Consider the following 24132-nt stretch of genomic DNA (forward strand, 5'->3'; position numbering starts at 1 on the left):
ACAGACAAAGGCTCCTTGCTGGGCCCGGGAGGGCGACAGGAGCTCCCTGGCAGGCACCCAGCCATCTCTCCTGCTCACCTTCGGAGCGCACGGCTGCTGTGCTGCTCCCAGCCCGCCGCGGGCTCCGCGCCCCAACAGCACCGGGCACAGCACCCACCACCAACCTCCCTCCTCCTCCCCAAACTCAGAGCCCTGACCTCTCCCATCCACACTCCCTGCAGCCCAGGCTGCCCTGCAACCCAACGGCAACCACTTTGCTGCCTTTTTCTTTTTTTTTTTTTTTTTTTTTCTTAAACCGTGAAGATCTGAACTTTCCCCCCACCCACCCCCCCACCCCGCCTTCCAGCGCTCGGCTTCCCCTTCCCCCTCCTCCTCCCCTTGTCTCTCCTCATAATATTATCCTTGATCACTGCCCGGGGTTTGAAGCCCAGAAGTCAGGAGCTGCGCACCCCACCCCCACGGCCCGAGCGCGCACTGATAGGGCCCTCGCTGCTGGCACCTAGTCAAGCTGAGGTGTCATTGGGATCTCAAATTGCAGCGAGGGGCTGGCAGGCAGCCAGAGGCAGTCTATTTAAAAGACAGCCTGTTCTGCAGTATTCAGTCTCTTTAGAAACTTCTCCAGGGGAAAAGTGTTGGGAGATCTACAAAGTGGATATTTTTTCCTCTTTTTTTTTCCTTTCCCCCTGATTTTTTACCGCTCCTCTGCCGACTTTGCAACAAAACACTCCAACTTTGCAGAAAACTTTTTTTTTTTTTACTCTTTTGGTCTTTTTTTTTTTTTCTTTGCAAATCTTGGAAGAGGAAAGCGGGAGAGTTGAACAGAGCCGATCGAAACACAACTTTGCTTCATACCAAGCTTCCCAGCAGCTCGCTGCGTCGGGAGAGACTTTTCCTCCTGCAGAAGAAGAGGGACGGGAGGGGGTCTTTGCATCCCCTCTTCCTTCTCCTGCGTTTTCTTTTTTTTTTTTTTTTTTTTTTTTCCCTTCTCCTCTTGACTGCTTTGATGCATTATTAGCAGGACACTGGTTTTCAAGGAACTTTGCTCCTTTCCCAACCTGCCTCCTCCCAGCCCTTTGGGAAGAGCGAATGTGCGCGCGTGAGTGAGCGAGTGTGTGAAATCGCCGTCCCACCTCCCCAAACACCCCTGCTCCCCCACGCCTCCCCCTGCAACCTGTAGGCTGTGCAACCCCTGCAGGCTTCGCTCCCTTTCCCCCCTCCTTCCCTCCCTCTTTTTTGCGCTCCCGCGGATCGCGGTGCGAATTCCCCCTTCCGAGGCGAGAAAAAGCTGAAAGGAGAAACGGTGGGGAGGAAAAAAAAGACAAAAAAAGGAAATCTAGACGTCCCCCCTCTCCTAGCGCCAAAAGAAAAGCAGGAAGGTCTCGCACCCCGAGAATAACCCCCAGAGTGGGGCGCCTGCAAGCAGGGGCTGCGCTTTCCTTTTTGAATTTTATTTTTTAAAATTCTTTAATTTTTTTCTTTGAATTTTTTCCTTTTTTTTTTCTTTTTTTTTCTCTTTTTTTTGGCCCTCGAAGGGGCAAGCGGAAAGCCAGCGCCGCCCGCTGCCGGCAGCCCCCCGCGCCCCGTCCCGCAGCATCCCCGCCGCGATGCTGCTGCGGCTCCTGGTGCTGCTGGGCGCCTGCCCGGGGCTGTCGCGGTGCCTGGGCTCCTTCGTGCAGTGCGAGCCCTGCGATGCCAAGGCGCTGTCGCTCTGCCCGCCGTCGCCGCTGGGCTGCGAGCTGGTGAAGGAGCCGGGCTGCGGCTGCTGCCTCACCTGCGCCCTGCCCGCCGGGCAGCCCTGCGGCGTCTACACGGAGCGCTGCGCCCGCGGGCTGCGCTGCCTGCCGCGCCAGGGCGAGGAGAAGCCGCTGCACGCCCTGCTCCACGGCACCGCCGTCTGCCTCAGCGAGAAGAGCTACCGCGAGCAAGCCAAGGCCGGTGAGTGACCCCGATCCTCCATCCGCAGCTCTCCCGGATGCTTAGCCGCCCTGCCGGCTCCTTTTCCATCTTTCCGCCTGCTTTTTCCACCCCACCGCCGGCTCCCGGCTGCGTTTTCCCTCGTTCCGGGTGCTCTTCCATGACCCTCCGCTTGCTTTTCCGTCTTTCCGGCTCCCTTTCCATCTTTCCGCTTGCTTTTCTGCTCCCTCCCACTGGCTGCTCTTCCCTGCCCCCGCCGCTGCTTTCCCATCCCGCCGGCTGCTTTTCCATCTTCCCAGGTGCTTTTCCATGCTCCCACTTACTTTGCCGCCTTCCCGGCTACTTTTCCATCTTTCCGCCCGGTTTTCCATCCCCCCTCCCCCCCTTCCCCCGCCGTGTGCTTTTTCGCCTTCCCGGCTCCTCCATTCCCCTGCACCACCACCAGCTGCTTTTCCATCTTTGTGGCTACTTTTCTGCCTTTCTGCCTGACTTTTCTCTTTCTCTCACACAATTACACACCCTGGCTGCTGCTCCATCTCTCCAGCTATTTCCCCATTCTCTCTCCTCCCCACCCCCTCCACGAGTAACTTTTCCAAGCCCCCGGTTGCTTTTCCATCATTTCTGTCTGCTTCTCCACAACCACCACTTCTCCCGCTGCTCTTTCACCTCCCCCCCTATTGCTTTTCCACCTTTCCAGCTACTTTCACATCTTTCTAGATGTTCTTCCACCCACACCCACAGTTGCTTTTCCATCTTTGTGGGTACTTTTCCATCCCCCTAGCTGTTCTTCCATGCCCCCTGCCATTTCTCCCATCCTTCCTTCCATCTGTGCTCTGGTCAAACCTCCTGTTGCATCATCTCACAGCCCCCACCCTGCCTTCCATCACCACCTCTTGATTGTCCCATCTCCAGTGGAAGGGTTTTCTTTCCCCACTTCCCAGATGCACCCTTTTAGTCACAACTGCACCCCAGTCCTTTCCCTTCCCCGTTGCATCCTTTACATCTTTCCTGCACCTCTGTCTTCAGCCCTCTCCCTGACAACTTTCTATCACCATATCCTCCGCCTTGCTCTGGGGCCCGAGCTGATCTCTGCAGATTGAAGTACAGAGGAGAACAGCAGGGCATCTCCTTTTAACCAGCAGCCCGTTCCCAAAGTCTCCGCCACCCCCAGGTTTGTTGCTCTGCCTCATACTTCCTCCTTGGAATCTCACTACAGCCCGTTCTTTCTGTCTGCCAGCTGCTGGACATCTTTGTTGGGCGATGGGCTTTAGCTCAGGGAGATGAAGAGAGCAGGTGCATTAGGGTCAGGATATGGGTTTGCCAAAATAACGGTGGTGTGGCTAATAATGGGCAAGAACAGGTTAAAAGCAAGCATGAAGGCGAGCATGGCAGCACCAGTGCAAGGCCAAGCTTCTGAAATGTTTGTACCTTGCACGTGACAAAAGCATGAAAGAAAGTGCTCCTTCATTTTGACGCTCATTTCACTCCCATTTCTGGATCCTGTAGCTCATGTGAGGACAGATTCCCTGTATTCCTCCAAGTACATCCATATTTCTGCCACAGTGTGAAGGGAGGTAGGGAGGGTGTCTGCATGTCCAGGAGACTACTTGGCAAAAAAAAAAAAACAACCAGAAACGCTCACTGTTTCTGGTCCATGAAACAGTCATTTCTACTTGTTAGCAAGTGTCTGCTTAGACCCATGCAACGGGAATCCGTTTCTCCTTCCTAGCACCTAATAAATTGTGATGCTTTTATTATTTTTCCCCTTTGCTGCTTGCAGGCAGTGGTTGCGTTGCTACGCACCATCCTTCAGAGCAAAACCAAATTCTGTGTGTAATAACTTCCCCCCCCCCCCCCTCGAATGACATCAGATGTCCAAACTCCCTTTAATCAGCTAGAAACAGCAAAGCTGAGCTTGTTTTTTTGAAGGACAGCTGTCAGATAGGAGGGTTGGGAGCTGACCTGCACAGGGAGCAGAGGGTGAAGGCAGGAGCCACGTTCCTGCTGGGGAGCCCAGGAAGCTGGGCAGTAACCACTGTCAGCAGAGATAGCCAAGTATCCCAGAGTGCGTCATCCTGGTGTTTATTTACTCTGCACGTGTGTGTGCGTGGCCAGGGGCAGGCAGTGTGGCTGGGAAGGCAAAGCCATGCAGCTGGAGCCCAGCAGGAGAGCAGGGCCCATCCCTGTGCCTGTGCTGAGGGTGCCCCATTCAGGCACCTGAAAAAGCTTTGGCGCTTGGCTCCCAGCATGAATGTCCTTCCGTTCCACCTGCCTCGCACTTCCCAAGGAAACTGGTTCTTTAGCAGGTGCTTTGTGTGAAAACTTTAGCCAGGGCCCTTGTAATTCCACTGCTTTTGATTTTCTTGGGATTCAACAGCCATTGAATGAGCAAGGAGAGGGACAGGAAGGCGGTGGCAGGTTTGTCGTGCAAACCAACCCTGTGGCACTACCTGCACTTCCAGTTTGGACTGCCCAAGTGCCGCAGGGGCCTCTTTTCGACAGGTTTTGTTCGCAGACAGCAGATGAGCCTGGACTGGAAAGGCTGCTGCAAGAAGCCACAGGAGACCAGCAGGCTCCTCTTGAGATTTATGCAATTGCAAATAGAAATAAAAAATAAATCAGGAATTCCTGAGGATGGGAGAGGGGAAAAAAAAGTCACTTGGCATTCGACTGGTAGTGTGTGAGAACAAAGTATATTTTCATAGGCATGTTTCTAAGCAACAGGGCAAGAAAAGAAATTAAGTTTGACTTGAACTTTCTGGCCTCTGCCAGTTTGGCCAGCAGCACAGGGATCGTGCACTGGGGAAGCTGGCCTGGCCCTCCCATCTATCAATGACCAAAATTGGCCCTGAGCTGAGAACTGCTGAGAAAAAATCAGCACTCTGCAAAATAAACTATGTGACAGTGGTGAGGACTAGATCAAACTGCATTTCTATCTATTTCTGCCCTCGTGCTGGCCAAGTTTAAAATCGCAGATGCTTTCCTCCTTATGGACAAGGTAGAAATGCATTGAGCAGCACTGCCAGAGCCAGAGCCTGGGAGACCAGGCTTAGCTCTCCTGTAGAGCAGATGTCTTGCCTGGGGACAAGATGCTTGCAGTACCATGCCTCAGTTTCTTCATATGTATGCTGGGCAGTGGTACTGAGGAATGCCAGAGGTAATGAGCAGAATGTCCTCCTGGTTTGTTCAGAGGTCTGAAATGAAAGCAAGTGTGGGATTAAAGAGCCTTGGTAGGACTTGTTTTAAGTAGATGGATACATAGGTACTGACAGGATGGTCCCTGTAGTCCTTCCTCCCACAACAGGCAGACACTGTCCTTTACTTAAAGCCAAACATCACGTCTGCAATTGACTGTTCCTGGTAAAATAAAACATGAATGAGCTTCATTTATGGCACAGGCTGCAGGATTCTGGGTTTTCTCTGTTTTGTTTAGGTTTCCTTTGAAATATACCATGTCTTTCCATTTTTCTCCCCTGTGCTCCTGCCAGACTTCCTCCTGCTGAGACAGCAAGGTCAGGCTGAGCACCAGGGAGCGGAGGGCACAGATTGGAGCCTGCTGCCCTAAAAACGCTTATGGAAAAACAAAGGTTGTCAAATATTTCCTTCTCTCTCATTCCTGCCCTCTTTCTAGAAAGCGAGCAAGACTTGGCAAGTTTCCTTATGAAACCGTGAGCCAACGATAACCAGGAGGGGAAAGGGGAGGGTTTGCAGAATTAGCCCTAAGAAAATCATCTTTGCAGCGTCAGCTGAAAGGTGGAGGAGGAGGAGTGCTGCCGAGCACAGATTTCCTGCAGCAGCTTGTGTTCGGTGCTGTCCTTTGTTGCTCCCCAACATATTTTCCCCCACCCCATTCCCCCTTCCCGTACTCCCCTGCTCTGCATTTAGGGATGTGAGGCTTCAGGGGTGAGCAGAGGGGATGTGGGGAGGCAGGTGGGCAGCTCCATGCCGAGCTCCGGGGTGAGGGTGAGGGCAGGGGTCATGGGAGCAGGGATGCGCTGCCTTGTGCACATGTCGCTGCGGGAGGGACCCGGCTGGTGCGGGCTGCGCATCCATTGTGCAAAGCAGCTCCGAGCTGTCAAGGTGAAAGCTAGTATCAACAGGCCTGCAAAACCTCAGACACAAAACAGGAAAATCTCCATTTTTTCTTTTGATCTGGAGTTTCAATAACAATATATTTAAGAAAAAAAAAATAGACGGAGAGTGAAATCCATCAGGTGCCAGCAAGAGAGCTGGGTTTCTGCGGTGTGTGTGTGTACGGGGGAGGAAGGGATGGGGTGGTTCAAACAGGAAAGGAGGGGCCTTGGCTGGAAGGATTTTTCAGCAGCCTGGTTTCTAAGGAAGGAGAGAGAATATTAAGTAGTTGATCCAAATGAAATTCCTGCCGAGTGCCAGCAGAGTTCACCGGAGAAAAGACGTGGCTCTGTGCGTGCGTGCGTGCATGAGTGATAGAGCTGGCCCCGAGCTTCCACACAGCCCTGGACCCGCTCCAGGTCAGTGCAGGGAGTGCTCCAGAGCTTGCACCACCACAGCGGAGAGCAGGGGCTGCTCTCAAACGGGAGCCTCTGCAAACTTGAGGGATGCTGCAGGAGGCCATTGTGCCTCCTTGTGTCATACTTAAGCAGCAGCAGCAGCATCCTGAGCCCAGATGATCGTCGCGGCTTTGGCGCGTCAGTGACTTGAGCACAGTCATGTGCGACTGGAAGCGTTTGCTTCACTGCGGGCCGTCCCCTCCGGCTTGACAAAAGGGGGCAGGAAGGACTGGGTACCTTCTGTGCCAGCTTCAAGACATCCCCCAGGGTCTCCTGTCGCTTAGTTGGTCCCACGTGTCGGGGCAGAGGGGGAGGAAGAGGAGGAGAGGCGGCGCCCGGCGCTGCCGCACCCGGAGCGCGGTGCTCTGCTTCCTCCTAACGACGGCTGGAAGCGCTGCTCGCCGGGCCCGGCAGCCGCACATGCAGCAGCGGCGCTTCCCTAAACTCCATGCAAACTGAAAATCCTGGGAGCAGCCTGGGAAGGGTGGCGGGAACCTCATCCCCTCCGGGGCTTGCCGTCCTCCTCTCAGCTGGGTGAGCCGCTGAGAACAGTTGTAGCTCGTTTGGCTGTGCTAACTCACAGGGCAGATAAAAGCGCCCATGGCACAGCAAATCCTGCCCCCCCCCCCTTTTTTTTTTTCCTTTTACTTTTTTTTAACCCAAGCACTTAGTAGTGCAAATACAAGGGCAGACGTAAGTGGAGAATTTGTCTGGAGCACACCTGCCCCGCGATGTGGGCTGCAGAGCAGCAGCATTAATATGCACAGGGCAGATATGTGTGTGAGCAGATGCACACACGTACCCGTGTTCACACGCCCACACACGCCTGCATAAACATTTAATGTGTGCAAGCACACACACGGAGCATTCTTGTCTCTGGAGGCAGAATGGTTTCCAGGCAGCACACACAAACCTCTCTTACATGCAGGGATTCTGGTTATGACTGGCACATCGTATTTTGCCATAAAGATCAGATACTGGCATACAGATCAGCCTATCCTCTCCTCCCACTGAAGGCTCTGAAATGAGATGCACCAGGTGAGCATATCAAACAATGGGAGGTGAGGAAGGAGATAGACGCAAGATCTGTTCTCCTCTCAGCCAGCTGTGTGGATCCAAACTCACCCCCTCTGTTTGGAGGTGGCTTATGTTTTCTGGCTAGACTAAGATAATACACTGAGAGATTTCTTGAGGGCAAATTTTCCCATATCAAACAAGCAAATTCTTCCCACTGAAGGTGTGAAGTTGTGCCTTGCAAATGACAGCCAGTCCACCTGCCAGAGCAGTGGTTGCTGGTGTCATAGGTGGAAGGAGATGGGACCAGGGACACTGAGGTCCCTGGGATCCTGCAAACTTCTCCATGCCCAGGCAGCAGCAACTGGCCTTCGGGAAAGTGTGAAAGAAGAACTGAATTGGGGAAAAATGGCACATTTGCTGAAATGCAGCAACTGAGGGCAGGAGAAACAGCCTTCATTCAGCACTGAGCAGAGGAAGCTACAGGACCCAAAGACATGTTGCATGCAGAAATCAGAGATGATCCAAAGATCATCTTCAGCCTGTGTGAACTCACTGGCAGCCAGTTATTATAACCACCCAGTTATTAATAAGGAGGCTTTTTACAGGGAAAAAGTAGATATGTCTGTTTATCATCCGGACTGGAATAGCCAAAAGTATGAGGAGGCTTGCGGGCGAGAAGGAGATGGACACCTGACCCCCCATGCTGGAATTCCCTAAGTCCTGGCCCACTGGGTCCAGTGAGCATGAGCCTCCACACTGGGTCTCCCCAGGGTGATACACAGGGTAAGGACATGAAGTGGGGGAACAGTTGTGCCAGCACTCCTGGATCCTGGGGCTGCCCATTTGAGATCACTGGGCACAGTTCATGATTCATGCCTCAGGTCATCCTGGAAGGGTCTCATCATATCTGGTGACATCCCCCATCCCCTTTCCACTCAACCCCCACCAGACACTGTGTTCCTTCAGCTGTGTAGCCAAGGCAACTCTCAGCAAGATGTTGTTTTTGAGGTGGCTCTTTGATGCTAGTGATCTGAGAAGACCCCTTAGTGTTCATGTCAATCCACTGCTTGAAGTTCATCTCAGCAGGAGCCAGCATAATGTGTTTGCAGAAATTTGGGGCTCTTAGTGATTTGCTGTGAGCAAATTTGCTCTCAAGGAATCCATTTCTCAGCATGTTTTGGTAAGTCTTCTGTCTATGATGTTTCCAGGACATGTGTGAGAGGGAAACTCTGGTCAAGAGATTAAACTTTGAGAAGTCATGTTAAATTTATCCTTCTGAAGTCAGTGGGCATTTCTTGTGTGCACGTGCACAAGGCCTTGCTCTCACTATTGCCCTTATTCTCCAGACCCCTCTGTTATTCCCATCATTTTTCATTGTAACACCACCCCGGTGGTACTGTCTCTTCAAATGCAGAATGGGGGAGTCAATATCTCCACCAACAAACTGGCACACAGTTCCCTTTTAGCCTGGCAGACCTTGATCCTGCAGGATGCTGAGCACCTTTCCTCTAGGGCCAAAGAATCAAAGGCTTTTGGGCGCCTCTCCCCTCGGTGGGAACCAGCTGCTTCAGTCTTGGAAGGACTGTGGGGCCAAAGCAAAGGCTGTTGGCTCTGGGAGGGCTCAAAGCTTCTTTGCAGCTTTGAGCCTGGAGGGCTGTTGTTGCAGTTTGGTTTGTTTGCTTGTTGGATGGACACAGCTGGCTTGGTGATGGAGATAATTGTTATGTTGATGGAGATGAGTTGTCTGGTTGCTATTTAAGGGCAAGAAAGTAATCCTGACAGATACTTAGGGAAATGATTGCCTAGCTAAACAGAAGAAGGAATGTTTTTTAAAGGTAACTTTGGAGGCAAAGCTGGCTAATATTCATAATTCTTTTTTGTAGAAAAACAGTAGAAATACTTTATTTTTCCAAATACAGATGGGATTCATCAGAGGACAATTAAATCAAGAGTCATTTATTATTCATGCTTAAGAAATCAGATGTTATGTGTTAGACTAATGATGAAAATCTGTAATTAAATAAGCCAGTGAAAACTATGGAACCTGGCTTTCACTTCCTAATTTAAAGAACATGCTGGAAAAGAAGAAAAGTTTTACTAGGGAAGAATTGCAGAAGAATTGTCTTATACCTGTCCTATAGCTGTCCAGCAGTCAATTATGCTGCTGCCACAACTACATGTCTTAAGATATTATTACATGTCTTAAGATATTTTATCTAAATACAAAATGACGTACAGTCATTGCTCTTATTTGTGTGTCCTTCTTTCCTGATGAAATAGTAGATGTGGGTGAAATTTTACTGCATCATTTCATAACCATTTCAATGGCCAGTTATTTGGTTTTATAAAAGCAGCAGTGGCCTGAGGTTGCAGGAGAAACAACAAAGTGCAACAAGGATTTTATTATTCCAGAAAGGCTCCAGATCTGTGGCAAGGGGGTGATCAGTTGTCTTTCATGGAATTTCAGACCCCAGAATGGAGGTCTATACCCTTTTGTCCATCAAGATACCCATGGGGATTTTTTAACATTCAAAAGCATCTTTGTATTGTGTTGGAGCAAAAGAAATTGCTAATGTATGCAGGAGTACAGGGTGGAAAATGGCCAAGAGAGGCAAGAGTCGCCCATTAAGATCAAACTTGGGGAAATTTCTCCTTATCAATATTGTCTGAGTGTGAATGTCTAGCTTCTGGTACTTTTTTGTGGCCCTACTTAGGTGGACTGAGAGATTAAATAACATCCAGGCCTACTGCAGGCAAAGGCTTTCTGAGAGAGGGAGCCATTAAGAAAGGAGTCCTGAGGGCAGAGGTTGGAAATTTCATCCCTCAGAGGTGGTAATAGTCAGGATGGACGGTACATGTGATGATGTGTCATCTGGTGCTGACACAGAGATGAGCAATGGATGATCTCACACAGCTTTTCCATCTGGTTTAAGGCAAAACTGTGAAAGTGAGGCTGAAGGCCTAGAAGTTAATCCAGGCTAGGCTGGAACTTGCAATCACAGCTGCACATCTGAAATACTTTTGGTGTTGTAACAGTTCTTATCCAACACCTCACACAGGTGCATCTCCACGCTCCACCTTGATGGGCCTTTTGCTGTCTCTTTGTGGGGAGCAAGGGGCAAGCATCCTGGCAGCACCTGCTTTTAAGTCCAGATTTCTTGATGTCTCATGTAGATTGGTACCACTCCTCACCTGAGTTTTAAAGATAAGCCCCATGGAGTCCAGGAGGGCAAATTACTTATTCCTTTTCCCTGGTTACACTTCCTCCACTGCTGATGTTGAGCTACCTGCGTCCCAAAAGTCCCCTGCCTGATTCTTTTTCATGCAGTAATGACAGCTGATGGACACATCACACCTCCTTCATTTCTGTGGGCACAAGAAGATTTTTTCCAAGTCATCTCAGGTGGTCAGATGATCAAACAACTTCTTGTTTTCATTCAGAAAACCTTAAAGCATGTGTGTTCTTATCTTTTTGTCACAAATAAGCCCCATGGAGAAACTGCTGGTAAACAATTCAATGATGCCTTGCAGGAGCTAAACCAGATTTTCCTCACCCTTAGTTAGGCAGAGACTGTCATGCAATCTTCTCTGAGTTTTTCTTTTTTAATTTTTCCTGCTCTTAGTTTCTTGGCAGCTTGGTATGGGTTTTGCCTCCTTTATTGCAACCAATGAAATCTGCTGCTTGGGTGAATTTATTGGAAAAGATGTGAGACTAAGAAAGTCTGAATTACTTCATCCTTTCCCGGAAGGAAGAATATGTCTTGGTCACTCTGATATTGAAAGATGATTTATTTTGATTTCTGTGGGTCATAATTCAGCTCTCAGCTTCTTCTGCAGTTTCAACATATGGAATGGTGAACATCTGCAGCCTCCAGATGATGTGAAGGAAATACGTTTTGTCTTCCTATCATCAGTGCATCAGCAACAGGAGCTTCTTGATATAAATCTAGTCCTGCAATACTTCCTTCCTCTCCACTTGCCAGTTCAGTTCTCTGGAAGATAACTTTGTTCAGGAAATGTCAGGCTGATATAAGCAGCTATCTAGCAACAGAGTGTCTGGAATTTTGCAAGATGGTGCACATCAGCATCATTTAATTGAAATGGATGGACGTTTGCTCATCATCTTACTGGAGGGTGAAACCCTGGAAAGTTTCCCAATTCTTTTATTGGTTAGACATTTTGGGCTCTCTCTTGGACAGAAATCATTGTCATGAGAACCCAGAGTCTCTGGCTGTGCTGCCTGTTGACTCAGACCGTCACCGGGTCTTGGTGTGTCTTGTATGTGCATTGCAAACTCCCACACCTGCATGGAGAACTGACTGTAAACAGATTTGGGAAGTTCTTGGAAAGAGACAAAGACAACACCTGTTCAGCCACAGTCTTTATTGTTACATCTCAAGGCAGCACCAGTCTGGCCCACCAGTTGGTGCCCAAGCTTGGCTCTTCCAGCACAGCATGGGTGCTTGGAGACTGCTGGACTCACAGCTAGCAATGTGTAGGGAAGGAGCTTCCATCATGAAGCTCCCCATATCCAAACCTGCTTTTCTCCTTGCTCTACTGAGTTACTCTCAGAGTTTTGTGACTGCAGTAAAGGACAACTCAGGAAAGTACCATGTGCACATGGCAACACAGATCCTTCCTTAAGCTTCCAGTTCCCATAGCTGTACCTCTCCCACCTCCATGGCATTTGCTGGCACTGTGAAGTCATGCTGACCCAGAGATCCGCTCCTACAGATAGCTCCTGCACTTCCAGAGCAGACCGAAACATGAGCTGGTTCCCTTGAGAGCTCCTTTCCCACATGCTGAGCTGCATTTCTCCCCCATCCAGATCTGTATGAGGACACAGAGGTCATCAGGATGATGATCTGCCTTTCCCATGAATCCTGTGTGAACCTGGGGGCAGCCCAAACACCTGATATTCACGCTCTGCAGGTGAGCCCTGGCTGATACAGCAGAATCTGTATCCACAGGTTTCTGCTGAGGAGACATTAATCACCTGAGAAAGAGCTGGTCTTCCAGGCTAATTCAGCAAAGCCCAAACAATTACTTCAAAAAAAAAAAAAAAAGTAAAAAATGCCACGGAATAGCAGATCCCTCTGCCATCAGTGCTTGTTCTGAGACTCTTCAGGTATTCTTGAGCTGTTCCCAAGCATCCTCCTGGCTCTTGACTTAAGGAAATGGAGATAAGGCCTAGCCTTCCAAGTCAGCTCTCTGAATGCTTTTCCATTATCTTCTCTGAGCTTGGCCTTACTGATCCATATGCTTCCCTTAAGAGGTGTCTCAGTGGAACAAGGCAGTGAGGTCTCATCAACTTCCACCATGTTGTCACAGGGGTATAGGATACTGGAATACCCTGGAGCCCCTCTTCCAAAAGCTTGTGTGGCTTTTGAGCCATGGACTGATTGGATTCTGATCATCTGTCTTTGGTAGGTGACTGGGTGTGGTGGGGCAGAGTGGGTGTTTATGGGAGCACTTCACAGTGCTTTGACTGCTAAACACTTCCTTCCACACTCTGCAAATCACAAAAGTGTTTTGCTGCCTTTGGCAGGTTTTGAAGTTCCTAATTCCCAGGGCACGTGTTTTCTTACTACTGCTCCTGTGTCTGTAAAACACCATGGCCCATGGGAACTACATCACAGGCTTCAAGGGGACCAAGACTGAAGAGGTGGTGGGAGTTACCTCTCTTAACTTCAGACCTTTGGAGGCCTAAGTGTGATCACTGGAGTCTCAGAGAGGAGGCTGGACTTTTGTTCCACCCTAAAATCACAACCCAAGCCAGATTATGGGGCTGGTCACAATTTGGAGGGTGCAGCATCTCTGCAATGACTTACACATGGAGTTCGGCCATCCAGAACACCTCAGTGTTAGCATTTGGCTGTTATGTGACATAGATTTAAGTGTCTGTTGCACGTTGCTGAGACTTGTGAGAGGTGGGGTGGCAGTCCCAGCAGGGCTGCTGTTATTCTGTCCTTCTTGGTGTGTGGTGTCTCATTTGAGCCTCTCATCACCTGCAAGCATTACCAGCATGCTCCCTCACCAGTCCCTGCCAGACTGACTGCACCGGCTTGATGCCAAGACCCCACCAAAGCACAAAAGTTCGTTCAAAGTCCAAGGCACATTGCAGCTGGCTCTCCAGCAGACAACACCCTGGGCTAGTGGAGGAACTGGCTGTAGCCTCCATCCTCAGCCCTGGCTGCTCTGGCTCCAGTGGGTGCCAGATGGCCTCGGGCTGGGCTGCCTGAGCTCACTGCCTGACCTCACCAGGGCGGTGGTCTCAGCAGTGACCCCAGCACAGGCACAGCGCCTGGGCCGCTCTCTGACCACCCCAGCAGGGCTGGGGGCCGGTCACCACCACGCTGGGGGCTGTGCCTGGGACGGGAACGTCAGCGAGCTGTTCTTCATTAGGTGGGTGAGAGCTGCTGGGCTTCTGCCTGGGCTGAGTCTGGTGGCCTCTGGGGAGCTCAGGAATGCTTTTGCTCAGTTTTACACTCCAGCTGCCAAAGGGTGCAAGATGAGATGACTTTCCTCTCTTTGCATCTCTTCCCTGCCTGCATTCTCCCTTCCCTGCATCTTCAGAATGCAAACACAGTGGCTATCTCTGTGTGCTGACCAGGAAGGAGGAATTTTTATTTTCCCATCATGGCCACAGGTGCTAGTCCAGGTCAGGGATGAATTTGCCTGCCAGTACCAGGAAGTTTTGATGTAGGTCAAGCATGTCCCCTCCTCCGGAGTGGGCAACAAATGGGGAGGGCAGCTGGGGAAAATCCTCAGGGTTTTTTCCAGCCAGGTACCTAAGAACGGAATTCCTGTATAAGCCCCATATGCAATGAGCACCTCTGAACAGACATGGCTGAGTTTGGGGCAGAGGAAGGACTGGACAAATTCTCAGAGTCTCCACAAGTGACATTTTCGTTGTTCCTGTGCTAGAGGTTTAACTGAGATCCCCATTAAGTCTTTCTCCAACACCTTCCTGCTTAAGTGGTGTATTATGTTAGTGCCTATGCTGTAAATAATAATGATCATGATAATAATCAAGAGGGCTGTTTAGCAAGGTTGTGCTGTGGTTGTGCATGTACTTCTTCAGTGCATGTGGCTTTTGGGGGTGGTGTTGAACAGGACAGCAAGTCCTCTAGCAGTGGGCTGTGGCTGTAACAAGCACGGTTCATTAAGAGCAGCAGTCAATAGATCCTTTCTGCCAGAAACCAATGAAAATGTGTTACAAAAATTTGAGCCTCCCAGCCATTTGGAAAAAGTTTTGTGTTCCGCTCTGTAATGTCAGCAGGCAGGGTTGCAGTGTTCCCACACACTCTGCTCCCCCATGTGAGTGCACCCGCCACCTTATGGGTCACATGGGCCCAAAGCATCTGAAGCCAGGAGCACCAGGCTGGGTTTTGCTGCGGGGCAGAATGATGTGTAGTCTGCTCTGGGTGGTATCTCTTAAGGACAGCAGGCAGCCAGACAGGAGCAATTTGTGGCTTCCCAGAAACAGTGCCTGGTATTTTGCTACTCCCCTTCCCTTCTGCAGGGAACAGTTGGAAATGGTTCCTGTTAGGGAGTTTCCACTGGCTAGCCCGGAGTGGGGAGAAGACACTGTGCCTCAGCGCAGGGCATAGGACGTCCCATTCGCTGCTGTGGGTGTTTTCTGTGTCCCAGGGCTCATCAACAGCACAGTCCTTTTGGCCTGGCCTGGGTCAAGAGCCTTTCCAGATGCTTGCCCTCTTTCCCTGGGCAGCAGTGGATCAGACCAGACATGAAGCCATGGAGTGGCTCTGAACTGAGTTCAGTCTCCTGCCTTGGCTGTAGGGTCAGCATCCCTTTGAGGTGGCTTCAGCCCATGTGTCACCTCCAAGCTAGCCAGGCATCCTCAGCTTGGCCAGCAATGTCATTCATTTGTGTCATTTTTCTATGCCAGTAAGCTTAGGACCTCTAGTGAGAGGTGATCTCCTCCTGTGTTGTGGGGAGAAGGAATGGAGCTATGTGAGCCACCCACCTTCTGTTTCCCACTGTCCCTCATCTGGGGACACCGTGAGTAGGGTCTGCCTGCCCATGCCCTAAGCCCACAGGGGTGCAACGTGCTCTGCCATGCCTTGTGTCCCCAGACAGGCAGCTGGGCCTCTGCAGGTGGCACCAGGCTGGCAGGCAGATGGGAGTAGGCGGAAAGGGGCTGTGTGGCAGGCCAGAACCTGACAGTGAGGGAGGAAGAACTCCAGCCTGAACTCCTTCCTGAGTCTCCCACAGAAGTTGGGCTCATTTGGTGAAACTGGGCGTTGCTTCTGCCAGCATCTCCTCAGGCATGGAGGCACAGCGGTGCCAAATGCTGCCTGCCATGAGCCAGCCTGGGGGCAGACAGAGGTAATGAATGGGCAGGTGGGTGAGAATGGGCAGGTGGGTGCAGGAGCTCTGGGGATGCTGATGTGAGTGTCTGGTGTGGCGGCAGTGGGCAGCTGCAGGTGAAGGTGGATGGGCCAGCCAGGAAGAGAAAGAAGGGGCTGCATGGATGCTGCACGCGCCAGCTCTGCCTTTCCCTCTCCTCTTCGCCCTGGGAAGGCCCCTTACCAGCTGCCCAGAGCTTGTTTCTGTGAGAGTCCTCTGCCCTTCAGTTTGCCAAAATTGGCTTGTTAGAAGAAGGGGTTGCATCAGCCTTGTTGTTGAAGGAAATTAGTCTATAAAAAACATAAGAGGATGGAGGAAAGGGATGCCTTCAAGGCACCACCCCATCACTGGGATATAAAAACCCAAACTAGACACCACTGCTGAGTCACAGATGAAGGAGTCCCATCACTTCTAATCCTTGTTGTAGGACATCCCAAGCATATGTTCCCATTTGAGGGGGAACACATGCATGCCAGGGAGAGTGAATGGGGTCAGTTCCAGGTGTTTTTTCAGCCGTCCAGAAAGCACCAGACTTGGGTTGGGATCTGGGCAGCTTTTAGGGCACATCAGTTACAGGAGCACAGGGCTCCTGTGGCTGCCATCTATCCTTGCTGAAAGAGCTCCACATTAGTCCCCGGCTCACTCTGGCTTGCTGGCAGCTTGCAGGGAGAGGAGGGATAAGGTGCTTGCAAGGGGGTAAAGCTGCTGACCATGTGAGCAGTCTGAGCTGCTGCAGACACCCATTGCATGCTGAGTTCTGGGGACTGGACACCCTGTACTGTTTCTCTGACTGAATCCTCACTGCCTTGTATCCTTTATTTGTTACTTGTTTTTATTTGTTAGGATTGCCCTAAGAAGCTGTGCCTCACTTATTTGGTATTGCTGAGGTAATGAGTTGTGCCTCTCCTGCGTTACTGGGTGTTTGCCAGCACCAATGTGAAACTTCCCTTTATTACTGTAGGGCAGCCCAGGGAGGTACTCTGGCAGCACCAGCCCTGGATGTGGGTGCCAGAGGGGATTCCTGGGACAGAACACTGCGTGTTTCACTGCTATGAGAAGGGCTTAGTCACTGCAGATGCCTCTGTTCTTCTTTCAGACCTTGAGTTGCCAGAATATCTTTTGAGGCGAAGGAAGCACTTCAGCTGCACCTTGTGTTGTTTCATTTTCTGGGGAGTAATTTCCAGTTTACTCAGTTTCTTCTCTATCCCTCTCTGTCATCCTCTTAGAGTAGAGGAGCCCTGATATCCCTCTCTGTCATCCTCTTAGAGTAGAGGAGCCCTGGTCTGTGCAGGCAGGTGAGTCCTGCAGCAAGGAATAAACCACCAAGCATATAAGCATCATGGGGTAAAACGGCAAAATTATCCCATCCTGGGGAGCCACATGAGTTCTGGGGATGGTATAGGGGATTGTTTACATTGCTCTTGGCAGTTAGGAGGGTGTAGAGTTGGGGATGCTCATCCAGTGCTATTCTTGTGGAAACAAAAAAAAAACAAAAGGCCACTTTAAATAAGTGGCCATGAGAAACTTTCAAATTTTTGCTGGGAGAGTGCAAGGAGGAATAGAAGACTTGTACCTATGGATGGCTTGGGCACCCAGTGACCCAGTGACACTCGGTCACCTCCAAACCCCCCGGCTGAGGTGTGTGTGACAGTCTGGCACTGCCATCTGCCACTAAGCATCTCATCTGTCCCCCCCACTGGGCATCCTCAGGCATCCCTGGGCAGCAATGGCATCCTCTTCACCTTTCTCCCTCCTGGTGCTGCATCTGGGCTCCAGGAAGCAGTTGCTTTGCAGAAAGAATCCTGCTTGCCTTGTTGGGGGCGTATATCTGCTTTTATTTTAATCCTGAACCTTTTCCCTCCCGTAGGAGGGGATGATCTGGGTTCACTGGCATAGAAATTGCAAGAGATGCTGTTCAGGGACAGATTTCAGCTACTCTGATGCTTTCCTTCTGCTGCAGTGAGTTTCCTCATGGTCACTTGCTGGTCCCAGCACGGACTTGTCATCAACACCAGACAGCTGGGGACCCAGGGGTCAGGAGACCAGGAGCCTCAGGACCTTTAAACTATATTCAAATTTAGTCAAGAAATAACCCTTTTTCACTCTGGTGGTTGTACTAAATGTCACAAGTCATCTAAGTTTAGACTGTCACCAGCTTGCTCCTATATATAACTGCTCAGGGCTCCTGCCTGCATCCTGCCAGCAGAGGTTGTGCTGGGGGATCTACAGGAAGATGGGTGCCATGGACAGAACCTAAACATGTTCCCCCTTTGCTGTCAGTCCCATCAGTGGCAGTCAGGCAGCATTACTTGGCAGTGTTACCCTTGGCTTTGCTGGCTGCTGGGTGTGTGTCAGCAGATGGGAGCTGGTTTGATCCCATGAGTGGGGCTGCAAGCTGAGGACCCTGGAGATCCCAGTACTTGTCAACCACATCTTTGGTATCACTGCTGAAATGTCTGCCCAGCCACGTGGTGGCTGTGCTGTGTGATTGACCTTGGCTTTGGAATTGTCTCATCTTCAAGCATTCCTGGCTTGTGCTCTTGCCTTCTTAAGGCAGGGTGAAGTATGAACTTGTCACTTAATCCTCTCAGCATGGATAAACAGGGGCTTCTCTGCCTCATTTATGTGTCACCTGGCCCTGGAGGTTGGATGACCCTCATACTGGTCTTTTTCCACAGAAACAATGATGGCCCTTGTATGTAGAAGTGCATCCTAGACCTCTGACTCCTCCGTGCTCTCTAGACAGCTTCCTGTCCCAAGCTCAGAGGTCACAAAAAAACCTTGTGAAGTCCCACACAGTGAGATAAAGCCAGGGCTGTAGGCAGCAGCTGGGAAAGGGATTCCTTCCGTTACTTGTTTTCATCCTGCCTGCTCCAAAGCTCTTTTCTGAGTTGGGCAGGAGGGTGTCTGTGCAAAAGCAAGCCCCACTCATCTCATGGAGACATGACAGTTTGGTACCCCATCCCTTGCAGAGCGGGAGTCCCGGGAGCACGAGGAGCCGACCACCTCGGAGATGACGGAGGAGACCTACCCGCCCAAGGCCTACCGGCCCAAGCACGGGCGCCTCTCTGAGCTCAAGGCTGAAGCCCTGAAGAAGGACCGCCGGAAGAAGCTGACCCTGGCGAAGTTTGTGGGCATGGCTGAGAACACGGCTCACCCTCGCGTGGTCATCCCCGAGCTCCGGCAGGAGTTTGAGCTGGTGGGTGCCTTCACCTTCCCTCCGTGAGGCTCCCATGGGAAGGTGACTGTGGAGGGCTTTTACCCTTGGGAAATGGGTACTAGTCGGGGGGGACCTGGGGGCTTTTGCAGCTGGAAGGTTCTGTGAGGTGCTTCCTTTCTCACATTTGATCTCCCTGCGTGCAGGGCCCGTGCCGCAGGCACATGGAGGCGTCCCTGCAGGAGCTGAAGAGCAGCCAGCGGATGGTCCCCCGCGCTGTCCACCTCCCCAACTGTGACCGCAAGGGCTTCTACAAGAGGAAGCAGGTAAGATGTTCCCCACCCAGGAAGGCTTCTCTCTGCCACTGCCCTGGGTGGGAAGGATGGAGGTTTTTCCTTTGCTGGGTTAGTCTGGGTGGTGCTGCAAGCATCTCCAGACACATTTGGTGGTGGGTGGCCTTGCTGATGGCTCCAGGTGCCATCTGGCTTGAAGTAAGCATCCTGAAGGAGCTGGTGAGGGAGGGGGCAAAGTCAGAGAGCCCTGGGCTGGGGTAGCGCTGAAAGCAGAGAGCAGGAGCCAGTTCCTACCATGGGGATTGCATTGCTGGTGTGACAGGCCTGGTCCCCAGGGAGGGAGCCACACAGCGTCTGGTGGCTCATTTCTGATCTCTGCCCTTGGGTGTCTCCCCAGTGCAAGCCCTCCCGGGGCCGGAAGCGTGGGCTGTGTTGGTGTGTGGACAAGTATGGCATGAAGCTGCCGGGGACGGACTTCCTGAGCGGAGACCTGCAGTGCCACGCGTTCGACAGCAGCAATGTGGAGTGAAGCCACATCCCCTCCCTCCGCCCCATCACTATCTATCCAGACTCCCTTCCACCCTCCCCTCCACACCTCCCCACGCCCCGGGACTCCGATTCCTTTCATCTCATGTAAGACGAAAAAAGAAAGGAAAAGAAAAAAGAGAAAGGAAGAAAAATGAAAAAAACAGAAAGGGAAAGAAGGAAAGAAAGAAAGAAGTAAGGAAAGGAAAAGTAAAAAGAGAGAAAAGAAAGAAAAAAGAGAAAAGAAAAAAGAAAATTAAAAAAGAGAAGAAAAGAGAAAAGAAAGAAGAGAAAAGGAAAAAAGAGAAGAGAGAGAAATAAACCCTGAAGAAACTGAGGACTCGGAATCTACAACAGCCTTTTGACAACAAGGACTCAGCAAGGAAAGGATAGAGCCAGAGACAAACCAGCCATGGCCACTCTGCCATCCTGCACCTCTCCCCAACGCTGCCTGCACCCCTCTGCCACAAGCAGAGGTCACCCTGATGTAGGAAGCTCTCCAAGTTGCTGATTCTCCAGTACGGGTTTTGGGCAGGTTCATTTTTATTTTTATATTTTTTTCGTGTTAGCTAGTTGATTTCTGAAGGGTCTTGAGAGAAAATCTTGTGGCCACCAGCATTCCCCTTGCAGTCCTCCAGAGTGTCCTTCCCGTGTTGCTGGGACTCACTTGAGTTGATTTCCATTTCAAATGACTGCCCCCCAATCCAGGCAGATTTCAGCAAGGGAGGAGACGTGGGACTGTTCACTTTGTGTCTGGAAATAAACTGGGGAGGGAAACACAGATCCTGCAACAGCACAAATACCCCCAGAAAGTATCTGTGGACTTCAAAAAAAAATATCACAAAAGGAAATACAGTCTCCCCTGTCCAGTTCATCTTGATTAGAAGGTCAGAAATTTTCTTGGACAAGCAGGACTGACCTTTGTCCATCCAGGTGTGAAAGTGTTCGTCACCTGCATGCACTTGTGTGTGCATTGATGTGGCTTTCCCTCCTTGCAACGCTTCACCTTGAAATCTGGAGGTTTCAATGTAATATGCAATTGGGGGATATGCTGCCCCTCCCAAAAACAAATAATGACCTGCTGGATTAAGCACAGAAGCAGAGTTACGGAGGAGATCGGTGCCTGTGGAATCAGGGCCTCATCAACACTGCAGACTGCATCACTGTTCAGACTGAAGTATCCCTACATGGGGACAGGGGAATCAGGGCCAAAACTCTTCACCACCCTTTGCCACCACAAAGACGACCAACTATGGAGATTTTTTATTGCTTTTTTTACACAGCCGAAAATGTGGTTTGCTCCAGGGGGAAAAAACCCCCAAACCTCCACTTTGTTTCATCTTGGTTTTTTGTTAAGGCCGGTTTATAGTTTTCCCCATGGGTAGGAAAACGCCATCCTTTTGCATTGAGGATACTGCTCATGTTGCCACGGCTGATTCCCACGATCCTGCAGTAAGATCCTGAGATGGGCCCTTGCCTTTAACTGGGGCCCAGCTCCTTGTTGAGTGACAGCAGCCACTGCACCATGGAGACCCACTGCCTTGGGCATGCTGGGACAGCCCTCGGCTGCCTTCCTAACTCATTTCTTGTTCATAACATTTACATTTGATTTTGGGACTCTCGCCTCTTGCTTATCCCTGACAAGGGTCTCCACGATGTTGGTGCTGGGAGGAGATCCTGCAGCGAATGGAAGGAAAGAAAGGAAAGGAAGCTGTGGGGTCTGGGTGCTGTGGTGGGGAAACACACCCGCTGGGAACCACATCCTACTGCCACAGCTGGAGGTGGCAGCCAGCACTGGCCAAAGGACACAGCTGACCTCAGGTGGAAGGCTCCTGAACCCCCATATCCCTTCCTGGACCTGGGCAGAGAAAAATGGAGGTCCACAGCACCACTGGAGCCTCACCAGTGGGGATGGGACAAGGGGGTGCTGGTGAAGGCTTCTTGCCGTCTCAGGTTGGGAGCCCTCATAGCCTCTCGTGAGATGACCTTGTTCCCCTAAGCATCCCGTGGGCTCCCCACCAGGACGTTACCCTGATGGAGGGCAGGACTGGACACCTGTGGTTATTTCCCTCCAAATGACAGCAGGAGTGAGTTTTGCCTATGGACTTCCACGGAGACACAGCAGAACACATTTTGTCCTGGGGACAAAGCACCTTCCCACCTTGAAAAGAAGGAAGTGTGCTTCCAGTGTAGATGTGCCCCCAAAAAAGCCTGTTGGAGTGGGGTAATTCCATGTTGTTGGAGGGGAGCATGGTGAGGGCTGAGAGAGGGACCCCTCCAGGCTCTGCAGGGCTGATGGAGCAGGGTTGGTTTAACCAGAGTGGTGGATTAATGCTGGGGTGCAAGTGGAGTAAAGAATGGGGTGAAGAAAGCGGGAGGAAGAGGAGATTGTGCTAACCCCAAGGGCCACTGGACACCATTGTTGACACTGTCCGCTTGCTGATCCCTGTGCAAACCCTCCTGACTGTCATAGGCCAGTACCACCTTTCCCAGGACCCTTCCTTCCTTCTCTCTTCCTCTTTCTTGCTTTTTTTTTAATTTGTTTGTTTGGTTTTTTTTGTTTAATTTCCCAAAACTTGAAAGCCTTTGGCTGCAGAGAAAGGAGATGTGCCCCCGGGGTGGGATGGGAAGGGCATCAGACTCCCATGGACCTTGCCTTTTGGCCAGGATGCCCCCAGGTGGTGTCACAAAGAGGCCACCACAGACAGTGGGAAGGGATACAGGGCAGTGCTCTGTCCTCTCCCTACCAAGCAAGTCTGTGTGGCCCTTGGAGCCCAGAGTACCAAAATCCATCCCACACAGCCTCCCTCACCCCTGCACACCCCATGCGGGGATGGCATTGCCTGTCCTGTCCCCATGAACCTGGGGACATTTGGGATGCACCACCCTCACCCCCCAGATCACCTCGGCTGCCCACTCCCTTAAGGATCCCCAGCAGGACGAGGCTGTTTACAAGCTGCACTAATATTTAGGACCGGGGTTGGAGCCTGGGATTGAGAGTGACTTCAGGAGGGCTTGGTCACCCTCTGGGGTGGCAGTGATGAGGTGCTCCCATTCTCAGCACCCAGCAGCACCCCTCTGCATTTAGGATGAGAGAACCAGAAGGGGCAGATTTGGAAGCTGGGGAGGGTTGAGGCACACCAGGAGATGCTGGCAATTTGTGCATCGGGGGGTCATGAGGCTCAAGGGTCTCTGGCTACGGTATTCGTGCTGAGCCCACGTTGGTATCTAGGATGGGAGCTGGGAAGGAGAGGACAAGGATGGCTCAGGACAGCCCTTCCACCACATCTGCCCAGGGAGCGGCGCTCAGTGGCTGGGCTACCCCTTGTCTGTACTGCAGTGGACTTCGAAAACCACTAGTACAAGAGCATTTTGCACTATTTCTCCGCTCTCTCCCCCCTTCCCCTTTTCTCCACCTTCCCCATGAAAATTCTTTGCTGTTGGTTTAGTTTTCTTTTTTTTTTTTTGTTTTGTTTTGTTGTCGTTGATTTTTTTTCCCCCCAAATGGAGCATTGTATATTTAAAGAACTGTCAGTTCACCTCGCTTCCAGACCGCTGTCCTGGCCCTGGCCAGGATCCCTGCCTGCTGTGGCCCCCTCCCCAGCCCCGCCAGCCACCGCCACTGCCACCGGGACAGACGTCACCACGCACGTTACCCACCGTTGTAACACAGTTGTTAAAACACACCAGATTCCGAGTTTCCTGCCTGGTTTTTATCTTTAAGCAATACTCACTACACATTTTACGGTAGCTTTTTATAGCTTTACATACATACGGTAGCTCTGTTGTTTCGTTTTGGTTTTGTTGTTTTGTTGTTTTTTTTTTTTCCAGTAAACAAGAAATACTCATAATCTTACTGGTGGGAAAAAAAAAGCAGTTTGTGAAAAACTGACAATGGAAGAAGAGCTTAATGCTCTGTTTAGCATTTTGTACTTAAAAAAAAAAAAATCTCACATTTTATTAAAAAGTGAAGATTGCTGTATACTATTTATTCAACTTATAATTTATGTTACTCTTTGATCTTTGTCTTTTCTCATGACAAAGCATTTATTTAATAAAGTTATGCATTCAGTTAGCTCGTGCCTGACCCTCGTGGAGCATCTGTGTGCCAGGGCCTGCCAGTGAGCTGCTCCAGCCCCGAGCATCCCACGGCCGCCTGTGTTGGGTCCCTTGGGGGGCTCAGCCAGCTCCACAAGGGTGCTCAGGGAGGTACAGGCCATGGGGTAAAGCGGTGGCAATGCTTTAGGGGAGCTTTTGATACTAGAACAATCTGCTAGGTGACTGGTAAAAGTTGCAAGCTTAACTTTACAGCTTCCTGCAAGCA

At 51.0% G+C, this 24132-nt stretch overlaps 1 protein-coding gene across 1 annotated transcript; it reads left to right on the forward strand.

The window, feature by feature from the left end:
- Nucleotides 1–593: 593 nt before the first annotated feature.
- IGFBP5 (insulin like growth factor binding protein 5) lies at nt 594–23883 on the forward strand. Its single transcript, XM_058028253.1, has 4 exons — nt 594–1935; nt 18806–19032; nt 19197–19316; nt 19681–23883. Exons 1-4 carry the CDS (start codon nt 1605–1607, stop codon nt 19810–19812), a joined length of 810 nt encoding a protein of 269 aa, XP_057884236.1. The 5' UTR covers nt 594–1604; the 3' UTR covers nt 19813–23883.
- The last annotated feature ends 249 nt before the right edge of the window (nt 23884–24132 follow it).

This window comes from Melospiza georgiana, chromosome 7 (genome assembly GCF_028018845.1).
Source record: "Melospiza georgiana isolate bMelGeo1 chromosome 7, bMelGeo1.pri, whole genome shotgun sequence".
Taxonomy (NCBI): Eukaryota; Metazoa; Chordata; class Aves; order Passeriformes; family Passerellidae; genus Melospiza; species Melospiza georgiana.

What these genes read in the sequence shown, in the direction of transcription:
- IGFBP5 (XM_058028253.1), top strand. Translation starts at nt 1,605, where the DNA reads ATGCTGCTGCGGCTCCTGGTGCTGCTGGGCGCCTGCCCGGGGCTGTCG. An exon ending in CCGCGAGCAAGCCAAGGCCG is followed by an intron (nt 1,936 to 18,805) that starts GTGAGTGACCCC and finishes CATCCCTTGCAG; the next exon opens with AGCGGGAGTCCCGGGAGCAC. An exon ending in TCCGGCAGGAGTTTGAGCTG is followed by an intron (nt 19,033 to 19,196) that starts GTGGGTGCCTTC and finishes CCCTGCGTGCAG; the next exon opens with GGCCCGTGCCGCAGGCACAT.